General features: G+C 40.8%; 1 protein-coding gene across 1 annotated transcript in view; it reads right to left on the reverse strand.

Moving 5' to 3' along the window:
* The window catches only part of LOC133012197 (pleckstrin homology domain-containing family A member 5-like), a 194,528-nt gene that overhangs the window by 23,501 nt on the left and 150,405 nt on the right, over positions 1-20,622 (reverse strand). Inside the window, exons 7-13 of the mRNA XM_061080181.1 lie at positions 20,396-20,500; positions 16,163-16,235; positions 13,415-13,515; positions 11,887-12,002; positions 9,939-11,063; positions 3,800-4,086; positions 2,835-3,073 (exon numbers count right to left, since the gene is read on the reverse strand). Of these exons, the coding sequence (XP_060936164.1) occupies positions 2,835-3,073; positions 3,800-4,086; positions 9,939-11,063; positions 11,887-12,002; positions 13,415-13,515; positions 16,163-16,235; positions 20,396-20,500 (2,046 nt within the window). The remainder of the gene's footprint in view (positions 1-2,834; positions 3,074-3,799; positions 4,087-9,938; positions 11,064-11,886; positions 12,003-13,414; positions 13,516-16,162; positions 16,236-20,395; positions 20,501-20,622) is intronic.

The following is a 20,622-nucleotide window of genomic DNA, read 5'->3' on the forward strand; positions in this document are numbered from 1 at the left end:
AACACTTAAGGCCATTTTTGAATTATAAGGACATATCCAATTAACACTTTAACACAACTGTGTTTTCTGGCTTTTTGTTTGCAGCCATCTCAATTATGCACATTTCACAGGCCTTAATAAGAACTTAATCAAATCTACAACAGGTTGGAAAGTGTGAATGAGCATGTATACACTTTAAGTGAGTCAAACAACAGTCGACATTAGGGAGGGCCAAAAAAAACTACAAATGAATGCCATGCAAGGGTAGAGAATGAGAATGGCATTAATGTAACACACATGATTTGTGCTCAGCTAATGCAGCACATGCATTGTATTGACATTTAACTAAATTCATTCAATCAAAAGAGGATAAATATTAAAAATGAGAAGCTAACAATAGGAAACATTTAGCCATAGTTTCATCCAGTTATCTATCAGCAGACATCTGTTGTCTTTGTGAACAAACACAGAACACTTATTTCCCTAATTTCAGTGTAATTCAATTCAGCTACTACAGTGGACTAAAATATATTACATTGAAGTCGAACGATGTTATACTAAAAAGACGAAGTAAAATAAACATCTATTTTAAAATTGTAATCATGTATTCAGCTTTATAAAATTGAATATAACTGCAAAGGTTCCCTAGAAAGATCAATTATTTTGTGGATTGATTAATTGAAAACTTGTTTGGTAATACCATTAAAGTACAATAAGAACTGTAATTATATTATCACCAAATTAATAGGGATTATTGGATGTGGAGGTTTGAGTTACATTATACCCTGAGGCCGTCCCCTGAGTTTAAATGTATCTGCAGTACAAATGTGTTTTTTTTGTAGCACTACAGAAGAACTACAGCATGAACAAAATGGTACTTAATTATAAAGTGATTTGATGTGTGAAATGATTCAATAACCTAATCAATTTGTCAGAAACCTCGATTACTGGCAGGACTCGCCTATGATCTGTTCATCTGATGTGTGTTTGTACAGGACAAAAAACAAATCACTCACTCATTATACCAACCAAAGAGCAAATAGGTGTAGTGCCAATTGTCCCTAGAGCCTCTGTCATGAGTCAATAAAAGTCCATCGAATATTTAGTGTTTTCATATTGACATTTAAAGTGTACTGATTCGTTCACAATTCATGCATTGAGTAACATACTGGAAAACATTTCACCTTTAATGCTACCAGTAGCCTTGGTAGCCTTTCTGCAGCACAGGGAATTGCATATTTTTTTCTTTTTACCAAGCTTACTTTAACTGGTAGATAAAAAGGAAGCAAAACATCCTATTATTCTTTCATTCATCATTCATTGCTGGTGTGTCATGTGTTTCTGCTGATCTATTCCTTTCATGGACCAAAGACCAGGATATGGCACTGCTGCTCTGCCATGCAAATATTCCAGTGCGAGTACAGAGGATTCCTTGTGGGAGTCAAACTTATTTCTAGTGCATGTTGTCTCAACGAAACCTTACATTTCCAGGATATCACAGATATTGGCTAATATTGGATACAGGTGATGCTGTCTGGGTCTTACCTGAAAATCACCAAAACTGTTTAAAGAAATTATTGCTTTGAGAGTTGGCCATTTTATGTGGCCCGTCGGTCTAGGGGTATGATTCTCGCTTCGGGTGCAAGAGGTTCCGGGTTGAAAATCCTAGGCGAGCCCTACACTACAATCTATTTAGGGTTTCTCTATGATAATGCATAGGCCTTGTTGATGTTAAACTTGTTTCTAGATATTTGAGATGTTACTGCAAGTTGTCTCAACGAAACCCCAGAGTTAGCATAAAGATTGTACGTACTTAGCTGTAAATTGAATGTCTTAAAGGGTACGGGACTGTAGACGTAACTTAAGTGTGGTTTTAAGGGCGGGTACGTCAATGGGCACGTTCGTAATTTTGCTCTGAGAGCGCCGGAGCGTCCACGTGACTGCCTCTTGTCCAATTGTGCATTTGTGATGTGATCTACCCACACTACCTTTGCGATCGACCGGTAGATCGGGATAGACGTATTGGGCACCCCTGGTCTAGGGGTATGATTCTCCCTAAGGGTGTGACAGGTCTTGTTGTTGTCTAACTCGGTTCTAAATATTTGAGATGTTACTGCATGTTGTCTCAACGAAACGCCACAATTCAGAGTTAGCATAAAGATTGCAAGCAGGAGAAAGCTACTTGGCTACCCTGGTCAATGTTGAGGCATGCTAACTGATTCTTATTTGAACAATCACCAACGTGCTACAACTGCTAATTTGAGAAAAAACTACATCTGTGGCCTGTGGTCTAGGGGTATGAGTCTCGCTTAAGGTTCATAGGTTCTGGGTTCAAATCCCGGATGAGCCCTTCAACATATGGTATTTTGTGTTTCTCAAACAAGACGTGTGAGCGTCAAACTTGGTTGATGTTACTGCATGTTGTCTACATTGATATGTTATTTTGTGTTGGTCTAACGAAACTCTACAATTCATGGATAGCATAGAATTTGGAAGTAGGACAATAGTACTTGGCTACTTTCTTCAATTTGGAGGAATGACAGGCCATTCTTACTTAAACAATCACCAACTGAAATGTTTACTTTGAGATTTCGGGTTCAAATCCCGGATGAGTCCTTCACCAGATGGTATTCAGCCTTTCTCTCTGATGATGCACAGTACTTGTGGGCGTCATTCCTAGTTAATTGATATGTTATTTTGTGTTGGTCTAACAAAACTCTACAATTCAAGCATAGATATTTGAAGCAGGAAAAAAAGTACTTAGTTATTTTAATCAATGTGGAGGAATGACAGCCTATACGTGATGCACTAAACAAAAATGATCATCATCATCATTTGATTCCATGTCCTCTAACCTTGGCGAGATGTGTCCTCTGTCGTCTGTCCAGTGTCCCGTCTTCTCTGAACACCGGTGAAGACACCTCAGAGAAGGAGTTGCTGGGGTTGTGAGCAACCTGCTGATGAGGAGCAGAGAAGGTGCTGTAGAGACCCAGGGAACCGTGAGAGGGTGAGGCGGGGATTGATTGCGCCACAGCATGTTCAGAGATGTTACCCATAGTCTTTGTGCTGGGCAGAGTTCCATAATGACCCACACCTGCAATCACAATAAAAGGAGGCGAAAATAAAGTTACAATGGAGTCAAAAGCATTCAATATATTCTGTGATGGTGAAAAAACTGGAGTGACTCAGTCAATGTACAAGCAGGCCAAATAACACCTCTTATATTACGCAGATATTTCATATCACTAATGGCAGGAGCAACCATTCTGCAAAATTAGTAACCAATGGGTTGGTAGAATATTTTTTACAGCCACTGATACAAGGACCTTCTGTGGTATTTCCATTTCATTTGGTTATTGAAAACAATGATTTAAGTCGCCACTACAGGAATGTAAATACTTGTCCGGTAACATCAAGCATATTACAAACACAACTATTTAACTGTAATGCCACTGTCTGGGATCAGAAATGGGAGATTACACAGTGCTTAGTGCATAAACAAGATACACAATGTACCCCCGACCCAAAAGTAGCTGCACCTATGGGATTACCTGCATGGTTTAAAAATCCACAACACAAACGATAAATAGGGACAAAGTCTGTCAAATGGGGTTTTATTCTGTATTCTAATAGCAGGATTGGCCAATGGGACCAATTTGCAGCAAAACTGACTCACAAAGCCACATCCAGTGTTCAGGGTGCTCTGAGATGCCAGCTCTGACCCAGTCTCAGGTTGTTGGTGAAAGAATAATAAGAGCTTATTTGCAAACATGAAATCTTATAAAAATAGAAATATAAACAAATACTTTTATTTGTGTACCTGGTGGCTGCGCAATACTATGTCTGGAGAAAGCCTGTCTGTGCTGCCACTCATACAGCTGCCACATGGTGTCATCCCTCATCGACCTCCTCTTCTCTGCTGTGGTGACACTGGTGGTGGAAGCCGGACGGAGTGCACGGTCGTACACAGAACCCGCCATGCTGCAGATGCTTTCGGGCCTCAACATGTTGTTCCGGGGCAGTGTGCGATAGCCCTCTGGGTAGCGGGGCACAAGTTGAGGACGGTGGCTGGGCATGTTCCTGGGTAAGGTCTGGTAGGATGTAATGCTGAAAGAATAAACAGGCAGACGGACGAGAAATGAGTACTTACTCATAAACACAGATCTAAGATATTTTATCTTCCTCTCTATTAGAGGTAGGTCAAATATCTGCAAAAGATATTATTTAAACTCATTCATAGGTCAAGCAAATAACAGGGTAATTAGACATTTTTGCATTCAGTATTTTTCTTTTTCAGGTACTTTTAGAAGTTTATGCTATATAGTGAAATCTTTCCAAATGCATCAAATGCTTTACTGTTGGTCAATAATGGGAGCAAAGGAAGAAGGGTCCGCCTCAAAACCTGCACTCACTGTTACTGTACCCATCAGCCTGTGAATCAATTCCTTTAATTAGCGAGTGAATAGGAACCAGTTTAATTATCTGTATGTCCGTGCCTTGACATGACAGGTTGTGCCTGACTGGATTTAATGATCAAACTGCTTTCATTAGCCGAACTCTGCTTCACTTTGGCTTTGACCTGGTGACAAAAATAGTGCGCAGCTCGTCATCATTAGCAGGTAATCATAAAATGGAAGCCCTCATTGTCTATAGGACGTTGGCTTTGACCTTATGAGTCCACAGTGTGGGTTTACTTGATGGAAATATTGCCGAGGGAACCTGTAACACAGATTAGATTAATTTCCTGGAGACATTAACCTTTATCATAACTACCAATTGCCTAATTCTAGTCCGAAACATTAACCCTTACCTTAACATAAACCTCATCTTACCCTTCCTCAAAAAATAAAACATGCATTCATCCTAACATTTAATGATATACGTTATAGATACTTGTTTTTTCCGAGAGTGATAATGACAGCTTACTGTTAAAAAAAAAGAAATGCACTGAAAGACGATATCATGGTGCATGTTTTGGCCACGAGGTTCTCGATTAGTTGAGCCTCACGTTTCACCCACAGAGTCATTAAGTTGCGATCCAGATTTTTTAACCCCTCGTATTTAATGTACGTGCTGCAGTTTTTTTTATTCTTTTTGAAGTGCTGGCCTTAGCACTTACTGCTGATAAACTGCCGTCAGGACAGCAAGGGCTACAAAAGGTTACTGCCTGTGCCCTGCCTCATGGGAAAGCGTATGTCCTTCAAAGTAAATGCAAATCAAAGAGTTTTACTCTTTTTTTTTTTTAAACACACACAGAAAAGCTTCCCACTAAAAGGGTCCCTGCAACCCAGTATTGGGTCACAACCCACCATTTGAGAACCACTGTTTATAGCCCATTTATTAAATATAACAGTGTATATACTTCAATATTACTGCTTGCCACTTTACACCTTCAAGAGAGCAAGTTCGTTCCACCAAGTGACTGAAATGCCCAAATATCTGTTGTTACTGGCTGATAATGTCTGTCTGATAGTCAGTCTGAACGGCCATTCATGCACTGCAGTATTTAAGCCTTTTGTTTACAACAATATACAATATAACAATTTAGGAGCTGTAAGATTATGCCCACGACTTTTAAATTTTTTCAATTTTTTTTAATTTCATTGGTGTTTTTTTGCTCTGGTACAGGAAGATAACATCCATATATAGGATTAGAAAACCTCTTTTTTTTCAGAAAACCCCTTCCCTCTCAGACCTCTCCAGCATCTGAATTGCGGAGGTTTGTCCTGTAATTTTGGTAACTTTCCAAAACAAACAATCCAACAGTGATTGATGATCTGACTTAATGGCTTCTTTCTCAAGATCTGATTTTCATTCTTTCTATAGTTTCACAACTTTTGTGTGTACAAATAAATGCAACACATTGAACAGCAGCTAGACAAATATCCCTTCAATGCTGCGTGAAGAGCATTGATTAGTTCCTGCAACTGGTACAGACAAGTGTATATTACCACTACAGAGCTTATTGACTCACTGAATAAATCACAGATAGGATAATATTGAATCCTAGGTTTTAGTAGCAGTTGATAATAATTTTAATGAAATAAAGCACAGATTTTCTTTGAAAGTACTTTCATATTGGCATTCTGACAGGGTATACATGACAAGCAGTGTTTGACTTGCAATGTTAATTATCTAACTTCTCCCATAAAACCATGGCTAGCAGAATTGCCCTCCCATACTCTGGTCCCCACACTAACAACTGCTGTCAAATATATATATAACAACGTGATTACAATGTGTAATTCCTTCCATTTACTCACTACCGCTGTCTTTCAAGTCACAGATAAAAGGACTAATCTTGTACCACTGCCACACACTGGTCTGCCTCATTTCTGGGAGATATGTCTGTCAGAAACACTGCTGACAGACGCAATGGATGGATGCAATGGATTTGCGATGGTGTAGTAGACAGTTGAATTGAGTTGGTGCTTTGTGGGGCTGTTCTGCAGCTCTGCTTGTCTGAATGTCACTGCACACAACTGTGTGTTGGTGCATACAAGGAGTTTGAGCAATTTAGGAATGAAATATTTACACAAACATTTTAAATGCTAGTTACAATGACCAAATTCACATTACCCTCATTGTTTTCTGCGTTTACATTTTCTGACAACAATTGTGAAGAATCCATTCATGTGTTACAGTCCTATAAGGCATTAAGGTAAAGGTAACATTCAAAATGTAGTCTGTTTAAAACTGGCTTCTACAAGACACAAACACAGTCTTGCATAAGCTCCACTTGAAACATTATCACAGGTACACAAGATGCAAACTACAACTATTACGACTGTGAGGGTCAGCATGGACAGCTGCAGGATAAAACTGATTACAACTCAAGCTTGTGTGAATCTATCTAAAATAGCCATGGCGGCACAGGTTTGATCGTTCATTAAGTTTTAATAATCTGTTGTCTCACAAAGCTCAAGACCTCTTCAACAATCCAAATTCAAAATAAGGCACAATAGACGGGTGAATGTGTTACGGAAGGTAAAGAAGAAGGTCTCCTCTCTTATCTCAGATACACGTAAAGTATCTCTTTCATCATCAGGATTAGATGTGATAGTTTATCAATGCTAATAACTCATCAAATCACAAAGTATAGAGATAAAACATATTTCATCTTAAGTTAGATCAGTGCTTGTAACTCTCGAATAGTCTGAGAAGTAAATGTGATCAGTCCCAGGGGGATGCTACATGATTCAGGCCTTCGAAGATGAAATCATCATTTCTGTCATCAGAAATTTATTGATTTTCTTCTTACATTCCAAGTTTTAATTTTACTAGAGAAACACAACTTGATTTTCTAGCTGATACCAAAACTATGAGAGTGATTCTAAAAGCTCTCTATATTTGTGGGAACATTTGGCAAAGGAGAACATCAGAGCCAGCAAGATTATGAATTAACTTTGATGAATTATTAATTATTCCTTTGGATACAAAAGTTTCTCCTACAGAAACTTTACAGACTGTTGGTCTCCAAATCTCTGTCAGTGAGGCAGAGAGTTCCTGCTTTTTTGAAGCTTGGTCATATTGAAAACATTTATCTTTTCTAACACATAATTTTCCAATTTAGTATTTAATCACCTCAATCTACTTGTAATATATTCACTAGGTGTTGGAAATGTAAATTAAAAAGTTCAAAACCGCTCTGCATCATATAACTACAAACTCAAGACTTGCTTACCCTAGTTAAATTCAGTTCATTTTGGATCAAATGGTAGTTTGGCAGGATTTAATTGTGAAACATCAGCAGGACATTTAACATAAAGTATATTGTATAAATTATTGAATAAAAGCCAGTAGTAAAACCAAGGGTGTAAACTTTAGGTGAATTATATACTATTACTATACTATTATATATATGTATTGTAGTCTGTCACATGTTCCTGCAAAATATATATATATATAATATAGTCCTACAACAAAATGTTCCTATTTTGTGCTGAGTTCTGTAACGACGACAAATGCCTCTGCAGCGCTCAGCGTGCTCTGTTCTCATTAAAGTCTCATTACCATGACTTATTCATGGCAGCAGAAGGAGAGGGGGAGCGCTCAGAGCAAATAGAGTATCGGCACTCTGCACTTGTGCGTTCCGCTGTACTTTTCAGTACAGAACAGCTAAATGCCAGCTAATCACCAGCATTCCCCAGCTGAGATGCACATCTGTGGTGACACAAAAAGCTTTCAGCTTCCTGTGGCCTGCAAGGTTATATCACAGCCCGGGCAAGACACATGGGGAACAACAGGGAGTTGGACTGACAAGATGGAATGGCAGAGTCAGAAACGGGGAGCAGACATGTTTGTTTGCAGATAGTGAAGACAGATATCTGTGCAATCAAACTGTGTGGAGGCACTTTAAAAGAAGACATCAAAATGCATACAATACACAGCCACTATGGGACCTCATACAATAATCTTGAATAGTTTCACATGGAATTATTTTCATATCAGACTAATTCTAGGTTGAGAAAGTTAAATGGCTGCCTTCATAATTCTGTGTTTCTGACTTTATAGGTCTGAGGGCTGGTTTGAGACCTTTGAATCATTGCCCACAGCTGGATGGATATTTTGAATATGTGTCTTTTACCCATTTGAGATACAATTGACAGATTAGACCTTTTTAGGCAGGGTTAAATGGTGGGTGTCCTCGTCCAGCAAGATACTTCCAAGCAATATGCATGAAATATTAAAGGCAGTTACAACAAGTTGTGAGGTGGGCGCAGCTGCGAGTTAGTTAAAAAACTCATTTCAAGCATTAAGTAGCTCCTTGTAGTGACTGCTACCACAGCTTGTGTAAATTACATCTGCTTGACCTGCTCAGGATTGGTTTGTTGAATAGGTAAAACAAACCTGAACCTCAAATCTGCAGACAGAGACAGGCGGTGTCCTCTTAAACAGCTAATTATTCCAGTGAGGGAAGAAACCAATAACAATAAATATAAACCGTACCTTAGACCAACAGAGTCTGAGCCTGACCCATACCTGACCCATGACTTACACAGTTAATGTCAAAAGTGAAGATGAAGCACTGAATTAACCTGCCATCGGCTTGAGAGGTTCACTGTTCACCATGATTGCACACAGGTATTGTTCGACCAATGTGACCGAACTCAAACCCACACATGCCTTTACCAAACCCAGCCCGACCCTTCGTGTCCCTCCTCCTTTAGTGGTAATGACTGCAGCCATCTGATGCCATTTCAGTCATAATTCAACTAACTCAAATAACATCCTGAAATATGACACAGCAGCATTTGCTTTGTCATGCAATTCAAGAAGACAACAAGAAAGCGTTTCAAAATGACAACTCCTGCAGAACTGCTGATTAAAAATACAGCTGGGAATGTGGCTGTGAGACAAAGGACTAATGAGCCCCAGTAATCTGATGTTTTCCCTCACAAACAAAGGAATACATAGCAGTAAAAGGATCGGTCTGGTGTGTAGAAGCGTCTGTTTGGTTACTCTGTCGCAGCCTGCTGCCATTTGAATGTAATTTAATTAAGGTAAACACAACACTCTGTTCTGACACTTCTCAAATCAGCAGCTGCAGATTAATGAACAATACTCAATCAAATATGTTCATTTATTGTTTAGACTGATTTAATGTTCAAACACATTAAATGTTATTTTTGATAAAAATCCAGTGGCTGGAGAATATCTAACTCATTATTAAATGTTTTAAACATGACTATATTACTTTGTATTTGCTCTCAGTATTTAGTTGTTATATTTGGTGAAGCCATGTTGCTTCAAAACAAACACACCTAGAACTTTATAACACAGGAAATCAACAAATGGTTGTAGCATCTCTGAGTCTTGAGTGCCACCCAAGGTAGCTCCATCATAGAACCTTAGAGAGGAGACGACAGGACTAAACAACATTTTGGGTTCTGGTATCCCAAAAATGGTTCCAAGAAAGAACAGCACAATTACAGAAACAAAGAGGCAGTCAGTCTCACCTCCTGGTGTCTTCATCCAGTCCTCTTGATCTGTGTGTGCGGACCCAGTTCTCCAGCTGCTGCATGGAGTTTGTCCTGGACAGGCCCTTCTCAGGCTCCGGCACTGGAACAGGGGACTTTACTGGAACAATGGCAATGCTGCCATCCACATCTGCCGGGCTGCAGTCCTCAGGTGGCTCCCCGGCCACAGACCCTGAGCTGTTTACGTTTGTAGGCTTTTGGACATTCATGTTGGCTTGGCTCTGGCGAGATTCGGCCACGGCAGCAGCGATGGCGGCAGCTTGAGCCGGCTGCAACTTGATGCTGCTGATTCTGGTCAGAGACCTCTCTCCACTTGGGTCTCTCTGGAAGCCATATTTATCACCGTCACGGAGTGTAGCATACTTGTCTGTGTCTCCTCGGAAAGTAGCATATTTATCCCCTTCTCGTAGTGTACTGTATTTCTTCACTGCCCTCATAGTGCCATATTTGTCCATAACATGTAGTGTACCATATTTATTCTCCATGTCCCGCATTGTGGCGTACCTGTCAGTCTCCCTTAGTGACAGCTGTCTCTTCACTTCCTTTTGAGGAACATATCTCTGTCCTTCATTTGTGAGTGTGTGCCGGTCGCCAACTTTCTGAAGTGCATATTTTTCTCCATCCTTCGTAAGCAAATACTTCTCTCCATCTTTCGTTGGAGCATATTTCTCCTCTGTTGAAGCCACCGTATACTTTTCACCCACCTTCTGGACTGCGTACTTCTCCATATCCCTGTGAATGGTGTACACCTCTCCATCTTTCTGCAGTGAGTATTTCTCTCCATCTTTTCGAAGCAAGTACTTCTCTCCATCCTTATGGAGGAGATACTTGTCTCCATCTTTCTGAAGCATATAACTCACCCCATCTTTCTTTAGCGAGTACCTCTCACCATCTCTCTGTAAGGTGTAGTATTCACGTTCCCTCTGGCCATTGTGTTTCTCTACTTCTTTTTGCCATTTGTCGTCGGCCTGAGATAGGGAGTGTTGTCGCACAGGTTCTCGGTTGCGTTCATTGTTCTGAATCTCAGGCCGAGTTAAGACTCTGTGGTTTAGTAAGTTGTTCGACTCCTGAGGCACACGCTGGTCCACTTTCAACTTGTCCGATCTGTGTAGAGACAAAGAGTCAGAATCCAAAAGGGAAGTGTTACAAAGAATAACAGAAGGAGGTTTTACAGAGTTTCAAAGACAAATTTGGTGTCAGAGGTTCTGTGTTGGTTCAACAGCACTTCAGTCTCTATCACCCTTGCTTCCTAGCCTTACACTTCTTAAAAGTGTGATCTCTGCCAGAAAAACTTGACAGCCGACTGCTCTAAATAAAGGTGTGAACGCAACCATGTTCCATAGAAGACACATTTCTGATTAAATCACTCAGACCCACAGGCCCTGCTCAGACCTGACCTTACATACGTCTTGGGTAATCTGATCCCAAGTGGACAGCTTGAGGTGTGAATGTAACTGTGTGAATGTGAACTCAACGCTTCATGGGAGAATTAACACCAGTACTTAATTCTGTCCATTGGTGATGGGATTACCTGAAACGTATGTTAATACCAATTCTGAACATGGCCAGAGTCAAACTGGTTTATGTTCAGAATAACATAAACCTGTTCAGAATGTGTTAATGATGACACACAAGGAGACACAATGTGATCCTTAACCCCAGTTTATGGTGTAGCTATGAAGACTCTGTATGTAATCACTGAAGGTATTGTCTGGCCACCACTTGAGGGTGCTTACTGGGTGGTGCTGTTTTTAATTAAGAACTATATTCATCATTATGCAATATTTAATATCATTGCATTTTTGTACAATTTTCTGTACTTTCCATTGGTAACACTTTATTTATTGTCACATGTCCAGATTACAGCATTAAGTTATTTTGTGGGATTTTAGGGAATCCAGGAAAGGATAATCTGTTGAGCACCGACCTTCTGACTGGTTCAGAGTGGACGAGGGCAGCATCCGTCATGACTTTCATCCAGGACTCCATCTCTTTGGCTGCGTCAGTGCAGAAATAATATGTCCGCATGTTTGGATGAGTAGCCTGGCAATGTAGCGAGAGAGAGAAGAAGAGAGAGAGGGGGGAGAGAGAGAGAGAGAGGGGGAGAGAGAGAGAGGGAGAGAGAGGGAGAGAGAGAGAGAGAGAGAGAGAGAGACAGAGAGAGAGAGAGAGAGAGAGAGAGAGAGAGAGATATTTGAGGATATATAGCAGCGGTGCCAGAAACAGCTTTGGATGCTGACCTTGAGATTCCAGCATGGGGTCTTTATATCATTCATGCTGGCTTCCTCTCCATGTGTCTCAGTGTCAGAAGTGGGAAAGTCTCCAATGTTTCTTTGTGTATCTTGGCAAAGGCAAAGCTGAGTAAATAAGAATGACACTGAGGCATGTAGCAAACAACTTACTGCGTGTAGGTGTTTGATTATACTGTACATATGTGTCGAGTCCTTACTTCTTCGCTTTCATTATGCAACTAAACACATTTACATGTTAGCCGAATTAATTCGCAACTTAATGGAGCAGTTCAAATTTGCTGCACCAATTTCAGATGTAAGAGCAGAAGTACATAACAAGGTACATAACCTTAGCATCAAACAGATTGCCTGACTAAGCAAAGTAACATCTCGTGCTTTCCAACATTTCTAAAGGTCACAAGTATAATCTTTGTGGATGTGGATATAGGATACAAATTACATGATGGAACTATTTTCTGTGTAGTGACTAAAACAAACATAGTCCTGCTGTTGCAGTGAGGCTGCCAAGTTACCATCACACCGTTAATGAGCCCAAATCTGTGGTCACTGATTGTAACTGGCAGCCCATGCTAGAGCCAGAGAAGCTACCCAAGTAATAATGTTGAAAAATCACACAATCATTTTATGTCCCTACTGCATCGTACAGAAACAACAAATGCCAAATGTTTTAGTTGGTGGGATAGCTGCTTGTTGGACGACTGAACAGTTTAGGAGACCCTCTCCAACCACATCTCTCTAACACTGGAATTGGAGGTTGGGTGGAGGGATTGTCTGTGTCCAAATAATATGTATATAATAATAATATGTCTTCCCCCTTTCTGTGATTTCACTTTGCCTCCATATTTTACACTATTGACCTGAGGAGATGGTGAATCTACCTTTGAACTTTGGACAAAGACAGGTTCACTGTGTCGCCAAGCTTCCGGTCTTTATGCTAACAAAGGCTAACACTGTTCTGACTCCAGCTCTGTATTTTACACAGCAAACTTCCCACAATACTGAGCTCTTCCTCTAAAACAGTCTGTAGACTTTATGAGCAACATGCTGCTGTTGTCTGTGGACTCTTTTCAGCTTTTGTCAACCAGCCATGGTGAAATATTGTGACTTTGAACACTTAAATAAACTATTTTCAGTCATCAAAACCACTGATTGAAAAACTATGGAGGACTGGAAGAAGGCATGTTTAAAACAGACACTTTTTACCTTAAAGGCGTATTTCCTGCTGATGTGGTCATCCACGGACAACATGGAAATGTGAAAGCTAGGCAGTAGGATACTTCCCAGGATGCTGTCCTCTTTCTCATCTGCTCATGAGAAATAGAAAAGTCAGGAGAGTGGTGTGTTAATATCTGACATCCAAAGACAAAGCTGTCACGATCTGGGTTAGGTGCAGTGGAGTTATGGATTCATCTGTTTGAAATGAGGCTGTATATGAGACACATTGAAGAGCTTGGACTTGTAACATTGTTTTACTGTGAAATTGTGAACTGCCATTAACTATCAGGCTCCTTGGTTGTGGGAAGATGACGCCGAAACTGGGGTTTGAAGTCAGAACCTCCTTTTCTGTGAGGGGACAACACAAACTACTGCAGCACCGTGCCACTGTCATTACTTGATTGTTATATCTTAGCTCAGTAGATAACATAATGCTGATAATGGCTGGTTGCTGGTGCAGAGGCATGAAAACACGGCTTTTGTTCTCACCTCCATTTTTCTCTCGCATTTCCAAAGCAAAACAACTGCAAAGCACAAAAGCTGTGAGACGCTGCCATGAATGCAACAATCAACCACAACAGAAGCTGATTCTTGTCAGGATGTGATGACTGCATCATTTCATCACCTCTGCACTCTCTACAGCTTGTTGATTTTTGTTGGGAGATGCAAACTTCAGGCAGTGTGACGCCAGCAGAAACGTGTTTGCTGCACCAGCTGCAGCAGAGACCTACAAAGCCTACAGCCAGTGCGGCTGTTTGATTTAGCTGAGCCTGCACAGTGGGCCCTGCGTCTCCTCCAGCCCCATAGCTACTGGTGAATTATTGAGATACAAGAACACATGCACGGGAAAAATAAGCAAGAAAGAGAGGGAATGAGTAAGATGGCATGTGGAGAGATGTAGGTACACAGCGCTGCCTCCACTGCCAAAGACAGGAACCGTGTGAGTGGGTGTTCTTTAGAGCAACTGACATTTCAGGGTTCTTTCTTTGATCAGATAAGTTCCCTTCTACACTGCACAATGGAACTGGCAATATTCAGATTCAGCTAAAAGTTTGATTAAAGGTTGATTTGAGGTTTATTTATTCATGAATCTAATGAGCCAATAACATGTCAGCATTGCCAAGCAAAAAATCAGCTGTCATTTGCTTTAATGTCTTGTTATTCTTTAGAAATTTCCAGAGAAGATCCAGTGTGTATGCTTTAGTACCCTAACTTTCCAAGTGATATGATAAAAACATGAAGGGCCCTCTACTAGTTAGTCCCTTCTAGTGTACAGGTGCAACATAACGGACTCTGTAGAAGACATATTGAGCTATGCATCGAGTCCAGAGTATTGAGGAACCTACATATGTCTAGAGTTTAGATTGTTTACCGACTGCAGGTAGCCTTCTACTGCTCTGATGGTTCTCAGCCAAGTAAATTAGGTGCCACAATGCTCTCTACAACAACATTAATGGTCTACAATTGTGAAGTCATCCTATATCACCTCACTCTGGTTTAAAATAATTGTCGCAGGAGGGATGCTTATCATTCTTGCTCAGACAAAATGTACAACAAGTCTGTATGAAAAGCTCCGAACGAGCAATACAATGACGAAAAAAATGAAAAAGAAAATGTTGTTATCAGAGAGCTGAGCACGTCATTGTCTTTCGCGTTCTCTCGCTCGTCTCAGGCTGGCTCAGCCAGTAAACATCCAATTCTCCCCTGGGTGTTTTCATGAAAGCAGCTCCTGATTGCTCTCTGGGAGCGGCTAATTTGTCAATTTAAGGAGATGGAAAAATCGCTTTCAAGGATTTAGGAGACATGAAGGAGAAACAGATGAGCTTTTGCTCGAATGTAAAGTTCTAAATTAGTGCTGCAGCCCAGCAGTTACAACTGTGGGTGAAAGCAAGGACGAGTACTTTTAAATGAAAAGGGCACTTGACCTCTTGAACCTTGGTTTTACCCTATTACTATGCTCTTGATTCAGAAAAAAAGATTTTCCACAATGTGTCATGGTGTCTCAGATACATTATCTTCTCATTACACCACTTGAGCCTCTCTTCACCCAAATTACCAAATAACATTTACCTCAAGTGGTATCTAGTCATACAAGGTGACCCCAGATCTACAGTGTGGTAATATGATGAAAAAAAATCAATGTGTCTGGTGACACCGTAATCCACACTAAAATATGATATGAACTAAAATGATGGGGCTTAAGGGGATCTTATTGCCCAAAGGGCCCACAGCTGTGTTTCCTTTTTGCTGCTTTGAACAATGCTTGATCATATAACGTAAAGATGGGGGAGTAACAGAAAACATAACTCGTTAACAAGGTTTGTCAATAAAATTGCTGTTAAGATAAAGACGGTGGACAGCACTAACCTTAACCAGAACACAGTGTAGCTGCTGATACTGAGTATCAATCCACAGTGACATTTACCATAGCAGACTGTCTTTTTTTTACTCTGGTTGCTCTGAGCAGCTGATGGTATCTGTGTCCCTAGTAAAAACTGAATGTTGGGTCAGTGGTTAAGGTTAGGGTAGGTCTCAAGGAGATTAATGCATGTCTATGTGATGATCCTTTGTGTGTGAGTGAATGCGTGTGTGTTTAAGGTTACATAAGTAAAGTAGTGGTTACACTTATAGTTGTTTTCATTATTGTGTGTCTTTATGAGAGGTCCCGAAGTTTTACCTATGGGCATCATGTGTGTGTGTGTGTGTGTGTGTGTGTGTGTGGGTGTGTGTATTCACCACGGTAGTAGAAGAGGCACATGTCGCACAGCACAAACCACCTCTTCTTCCACAGCTTCATGCCCGTGCTGTCCTGCAGGGGTTAAAAATCACAGGCCATCAACCAAAGAGTAGTTATTAAGGGGGACTATACGTCCTCTCAGTGTCTATCTCTCACACACACACACACACACACACACACACACACACACACACACACACACACACACACACACACACACACACACACACACACACACACACACACACACACACACACACACACACACACACACACACACACACAGTTTGATCTCCTCTTGACACCCTCTGCCTCTCCCTCTGCCTCTCCCTCTGGCTGCCTCTGTTAGCAGCTTATATCTCCTCCCCTGGGACAATTGTTTTGTTTTATCTCTGCATAACGCACTTACAAATTTGGTTCTGTGGTGCTCAGGGCAAAGGTCTTTGCTTTGTCTCTACACTGCTGTGGTTCTTTTTTTTTTCATCCCCTCACTGGCGCTGTCTGACTGCAATGACAGTAATAAGCTTTAGAGACCATTTGCTCATTCCACTCTGGTTTTTAATAGTGTTTGCAGTGGCCAAAAATAACACACACCTCTCCCACCACGGGGGCTTTTTTCTGGTGTGAAGTGAATCAATTCTTGTCTTGATGTGAATACAGAGGATGAGGCTGTGATGGAGGTTATTGACATAGGGCCGACAACAGACCTGAGGCTGTCTCCAACAGAGTATCCGCTGGTCAGAGACTGAAAAACTGACCCCCAGTGAATCGGTCTGCAGTGAGTGGGTAGAAAAGTAATGAGAGAAGAGCGAACATCCAGTCAAACAGGAGCAGGATTCTCAATTTTTTTTGGCAGCAGCAAGACGCAGCGTTTCTCCCCAATCTGTACCAGCATTGTCACATGTCTGAGCCTAGGAAAAGGTTCCCAGCTCCAACACATAAATACCAATACCAAACCTTCATCATCCCTACAATTCTTTAAAAATATAAATATATACTTTTCCGGTTCCTACTTTATCAAACACTGATTTAAAGAGGCAGAAATGTCAACAAAACCGAGTGGTCAGTGAAGTCCAGCTACTACTTTATTACTAAACTCAACTGCAGAAGATGACAAGCCTTTATATGAAGCCGGTTTGCATTAGAGAACGGACCTAAATATAGTATATTTATACATCACTTATAGCTGTCTAATTTGTCATACTTCAATATGAAACCTGGTTTTAACCTCCCGTTTGCCCTGATTCTCTGACTTGTCCTGCTGGGCCTGGGCTCCATACCTGCACTTACACACAAACACAGAGCATGCACAGCATAAGGCTGTGGTGGACACAGTAAAATGAAGACAACTTAAGGCCAATTTATGCCTCTCCGTTTCTTCTATTACGGACAGATAAGACCGCCCTATCCGTCGTGAAACGCCCTCTCCGAATGCTTCGTACAGCTTTTCGTACACGTCTGATTTTTCTAACTATCCGTCTTCATGCTGGAGACCCGACGGACCGCTCTTGGCTGTGATTGGTCCGCGAACGACATAATTTCCGTATGGCGTCATTTCCGTATTTCCGGACCTCAAACTTCCTGTTTACTTCCTGTTTACTTCCATGTAGCATCAAACCCAAACACAACTATGATTCTACGATTAATGTGACGTGTGTGTTAAGCCAGCGGAGTTGTCCGGCTGACGGTGGCTCGTTAGAGCACTGAGGGCATGTGTGCACGGTCACAGACGGTTATAACGAGCTTTCAAAACGGCGCTAGCAGGCTAGGCTAGCGGGCTAGGCTAGCCACCATGCTAACTGCGGTGGTAACAGTGCAAGAACCCGCCGTCACGTCTTTAATTCCACTTCTATCATGACACTGTTTCTATAACTGTCAGGTTAGAAGCAAACACTGGATAGTAGTAGTTAGTGTCGGGAGTCCCTGCTGACTGTGTGTGGAAGCTGGGGGGAGCTAGGTCCGTGTAGCTTCTAGCTACATGTAGCCTCAAGCAGATTCAAGCTGTGGAATCAGCAACACAGTTCGGAAACAAGACCGGGGAACCGCTGCGCTAAGAAACGATTACATCAGCATTTTGACCCGCTGGGTGTCACTTTATTTAGTTCTGTTAGTTGCCATGGTTCAGTGTGTGGGACGCAAGCTAACATGTCAAAAGAGACACGTGGACTTCTTCTTCCCAAATGGGGTAGGCTTCTCTGAGCTCGTCTTCCGTTGCGCCACCTATGGGTTTGGCGGTGAATTTTTTCCGGACGTAGACTGACGGAGAAGTAAAAATCAAAAAGAGTCTTTGCCCCCTGCTGAGAACTCTCCGAGAAACGGACACGTAGTAGTATATAAGAGCCTTTAAGGTGATGGCAACTGCTTGTTACTTTCAGCACAATTGAGAGTAAAAAGCCCACTCAAACCACTTGTTCAACAAACACGTGAATCACAGCAGAAGCAGCAGGACAGGACGAAGGTCTGCACTGACTCATAACACTCAGGAATATTTTATTATATGATGTAATAGAACTTCCTGCAGTAACATTATGATGATAAATATGTTTCTCCACATCACAGATTTGATAAATGGTTCATTATGGTTTATGTTATATTTGGTAATAATGGCTTCAGAATGCACCAGACGGGACCAAAACGTTGCCACTATTCCCCATCATGCAGTGCTATAGTCTGTTTGGTCTGTATCCTTGAGGAAAGCCTTAGTGATGTGAGGAACATCATGGTGAACATCAGAGCAACCACAGGGTCTCCTATGTTTCTGTCACAAGTTTTCTTAAAAGTTGCAGATGAGTCAAACTAAGTCAGTGGCTGTCCTTCAGACAGATGACAGTGGGAAAGGTGCATGTAAGGTAGAGAGGAAAACAGGTAATCAAGTCATGAAAAAGAGCTAATTTACAGTCTTTACCTCGACTTTTTAGGAATAAGTCTATTTAATTTCAGTTTTATGGCCCTACTATGCTTTCATACATATGAAACCAGGGCAAGTTCCCCGCATAAAACCCAATTTAACTTATTGGTTGCATGCACTGTAATTTTGCTATTGTGAAAAAATAATAATCCTCTTGGTTGACACATTGTCCAGGATGCAGCAGTGGTGCCGTTGCAAAATATGTCAGGAGGGAAGTTACATTGCATGATCCAAGTCCAACTTTCCATTTTTAGTGTAGTGTCGCGAAGGGGATTTTGTAAACAGGGAAAGGTAGTTGGCAAAATGGAGGAAGAGAATGCTGGCTAAAAATTATAGCCAGTAGCAGGTTTATACCCACAGTCCACATCTAACAGTCAGACCACCCTAAAATTCTTTACGCAGCCTGATAATAAGACAAACATGCTATATTTATTCATTCAGCCTTGACATTGAATTCCTGTCAGCAATCTTTGATTGATGCAGATAAAATGGAACATGTTGACTATACTTAAGGGGCTTGCTGTTTCCCCTGGAATTCAAGAGGGAAACTGAACATGAACAATCATGAAAACAAACTGTATTCTATGTCTACTTTATATTGTTCTATACTGGTATCTTGGAGCAAACTAGCACATGAATTTCCTTTAGGATCATAAAGTCTTATCTTATCTGAACTGACAAAAGATAGCACAGTGACTAAATAATAAAGGAGGCAGAGATTATCGATCCCAAATAAAACACATGGGGGCCAGGAAAAGACTCACAGAGGAGGGAGACCAGACAGAGATAGGAAGAAAAACAAGTGACAGAGGTCAAAAACATCAAAGTAAAACAGGGTCGAACAAATCCAAACTACAAACAACTGAGACACAAATCCAAAAAGCAAACACAAGGAAATAACAAGGCCTAAGTCCAAAGAATGACAAGTAAATTCAAAGTCCATACAAATTAAAAAAGTAAGTCCAAACAGATAGTTTCAAGACTAGAGTCATTTTATGTCGAGAACAAAGGCAGGAGTCTGACAATAATGTACAGTCATGAGATATAATATAATAATATATATACAATAATTTATCTCAATCTTAAAAAGGCAAAAGCAAATAAATGCATCTGTGAATATATTATCTACTGTGATTTGATGTGGTGTCACAAAGTGTAGTGAATAAAACTGCTACTTTCTGTGTACCATATAATAGCCTGTGTGTGTATTTCATCTTTTATATCTTCTGCTTCATTATCGCCTATTCCCTCAGCTCTGTCTGTCCACTCTCATCCACACACAAACTCAAACACACAATATTGAAGTTGCATTTTCTCCCTCTACCTGTTTGTAGAGCCAGTTGCTCTTGACCACAGGCGCGTTGGGGTTCCTCTTGATGGAGTTGGACCTCTTGCCAAAGTTGTGAATTTTTTTGGAAGACCTAGATGGCTGTGAAATTTAAAATGAGAAAATTATGCTCAGCTTATATTCAGCTAATTTATATTACATATTATGAAATGCACATATTTGAACGAAGACGTCACACAAACTAACTCGACAGTAACAAAAAC

This window comes from Limanda limanda, chromosome 1, assembly GCF_963576545.1.
Source record: "Limanda limanda chromosome 1, fLimLim1.1, whole genome shotgun sequence".
Lineage (NCBI taxonomy): Eukaryota > Metazoa > Chordata > Actinopteri > Pleuronectiformes > Pleuronectidae > Limanda > Limanda limanda.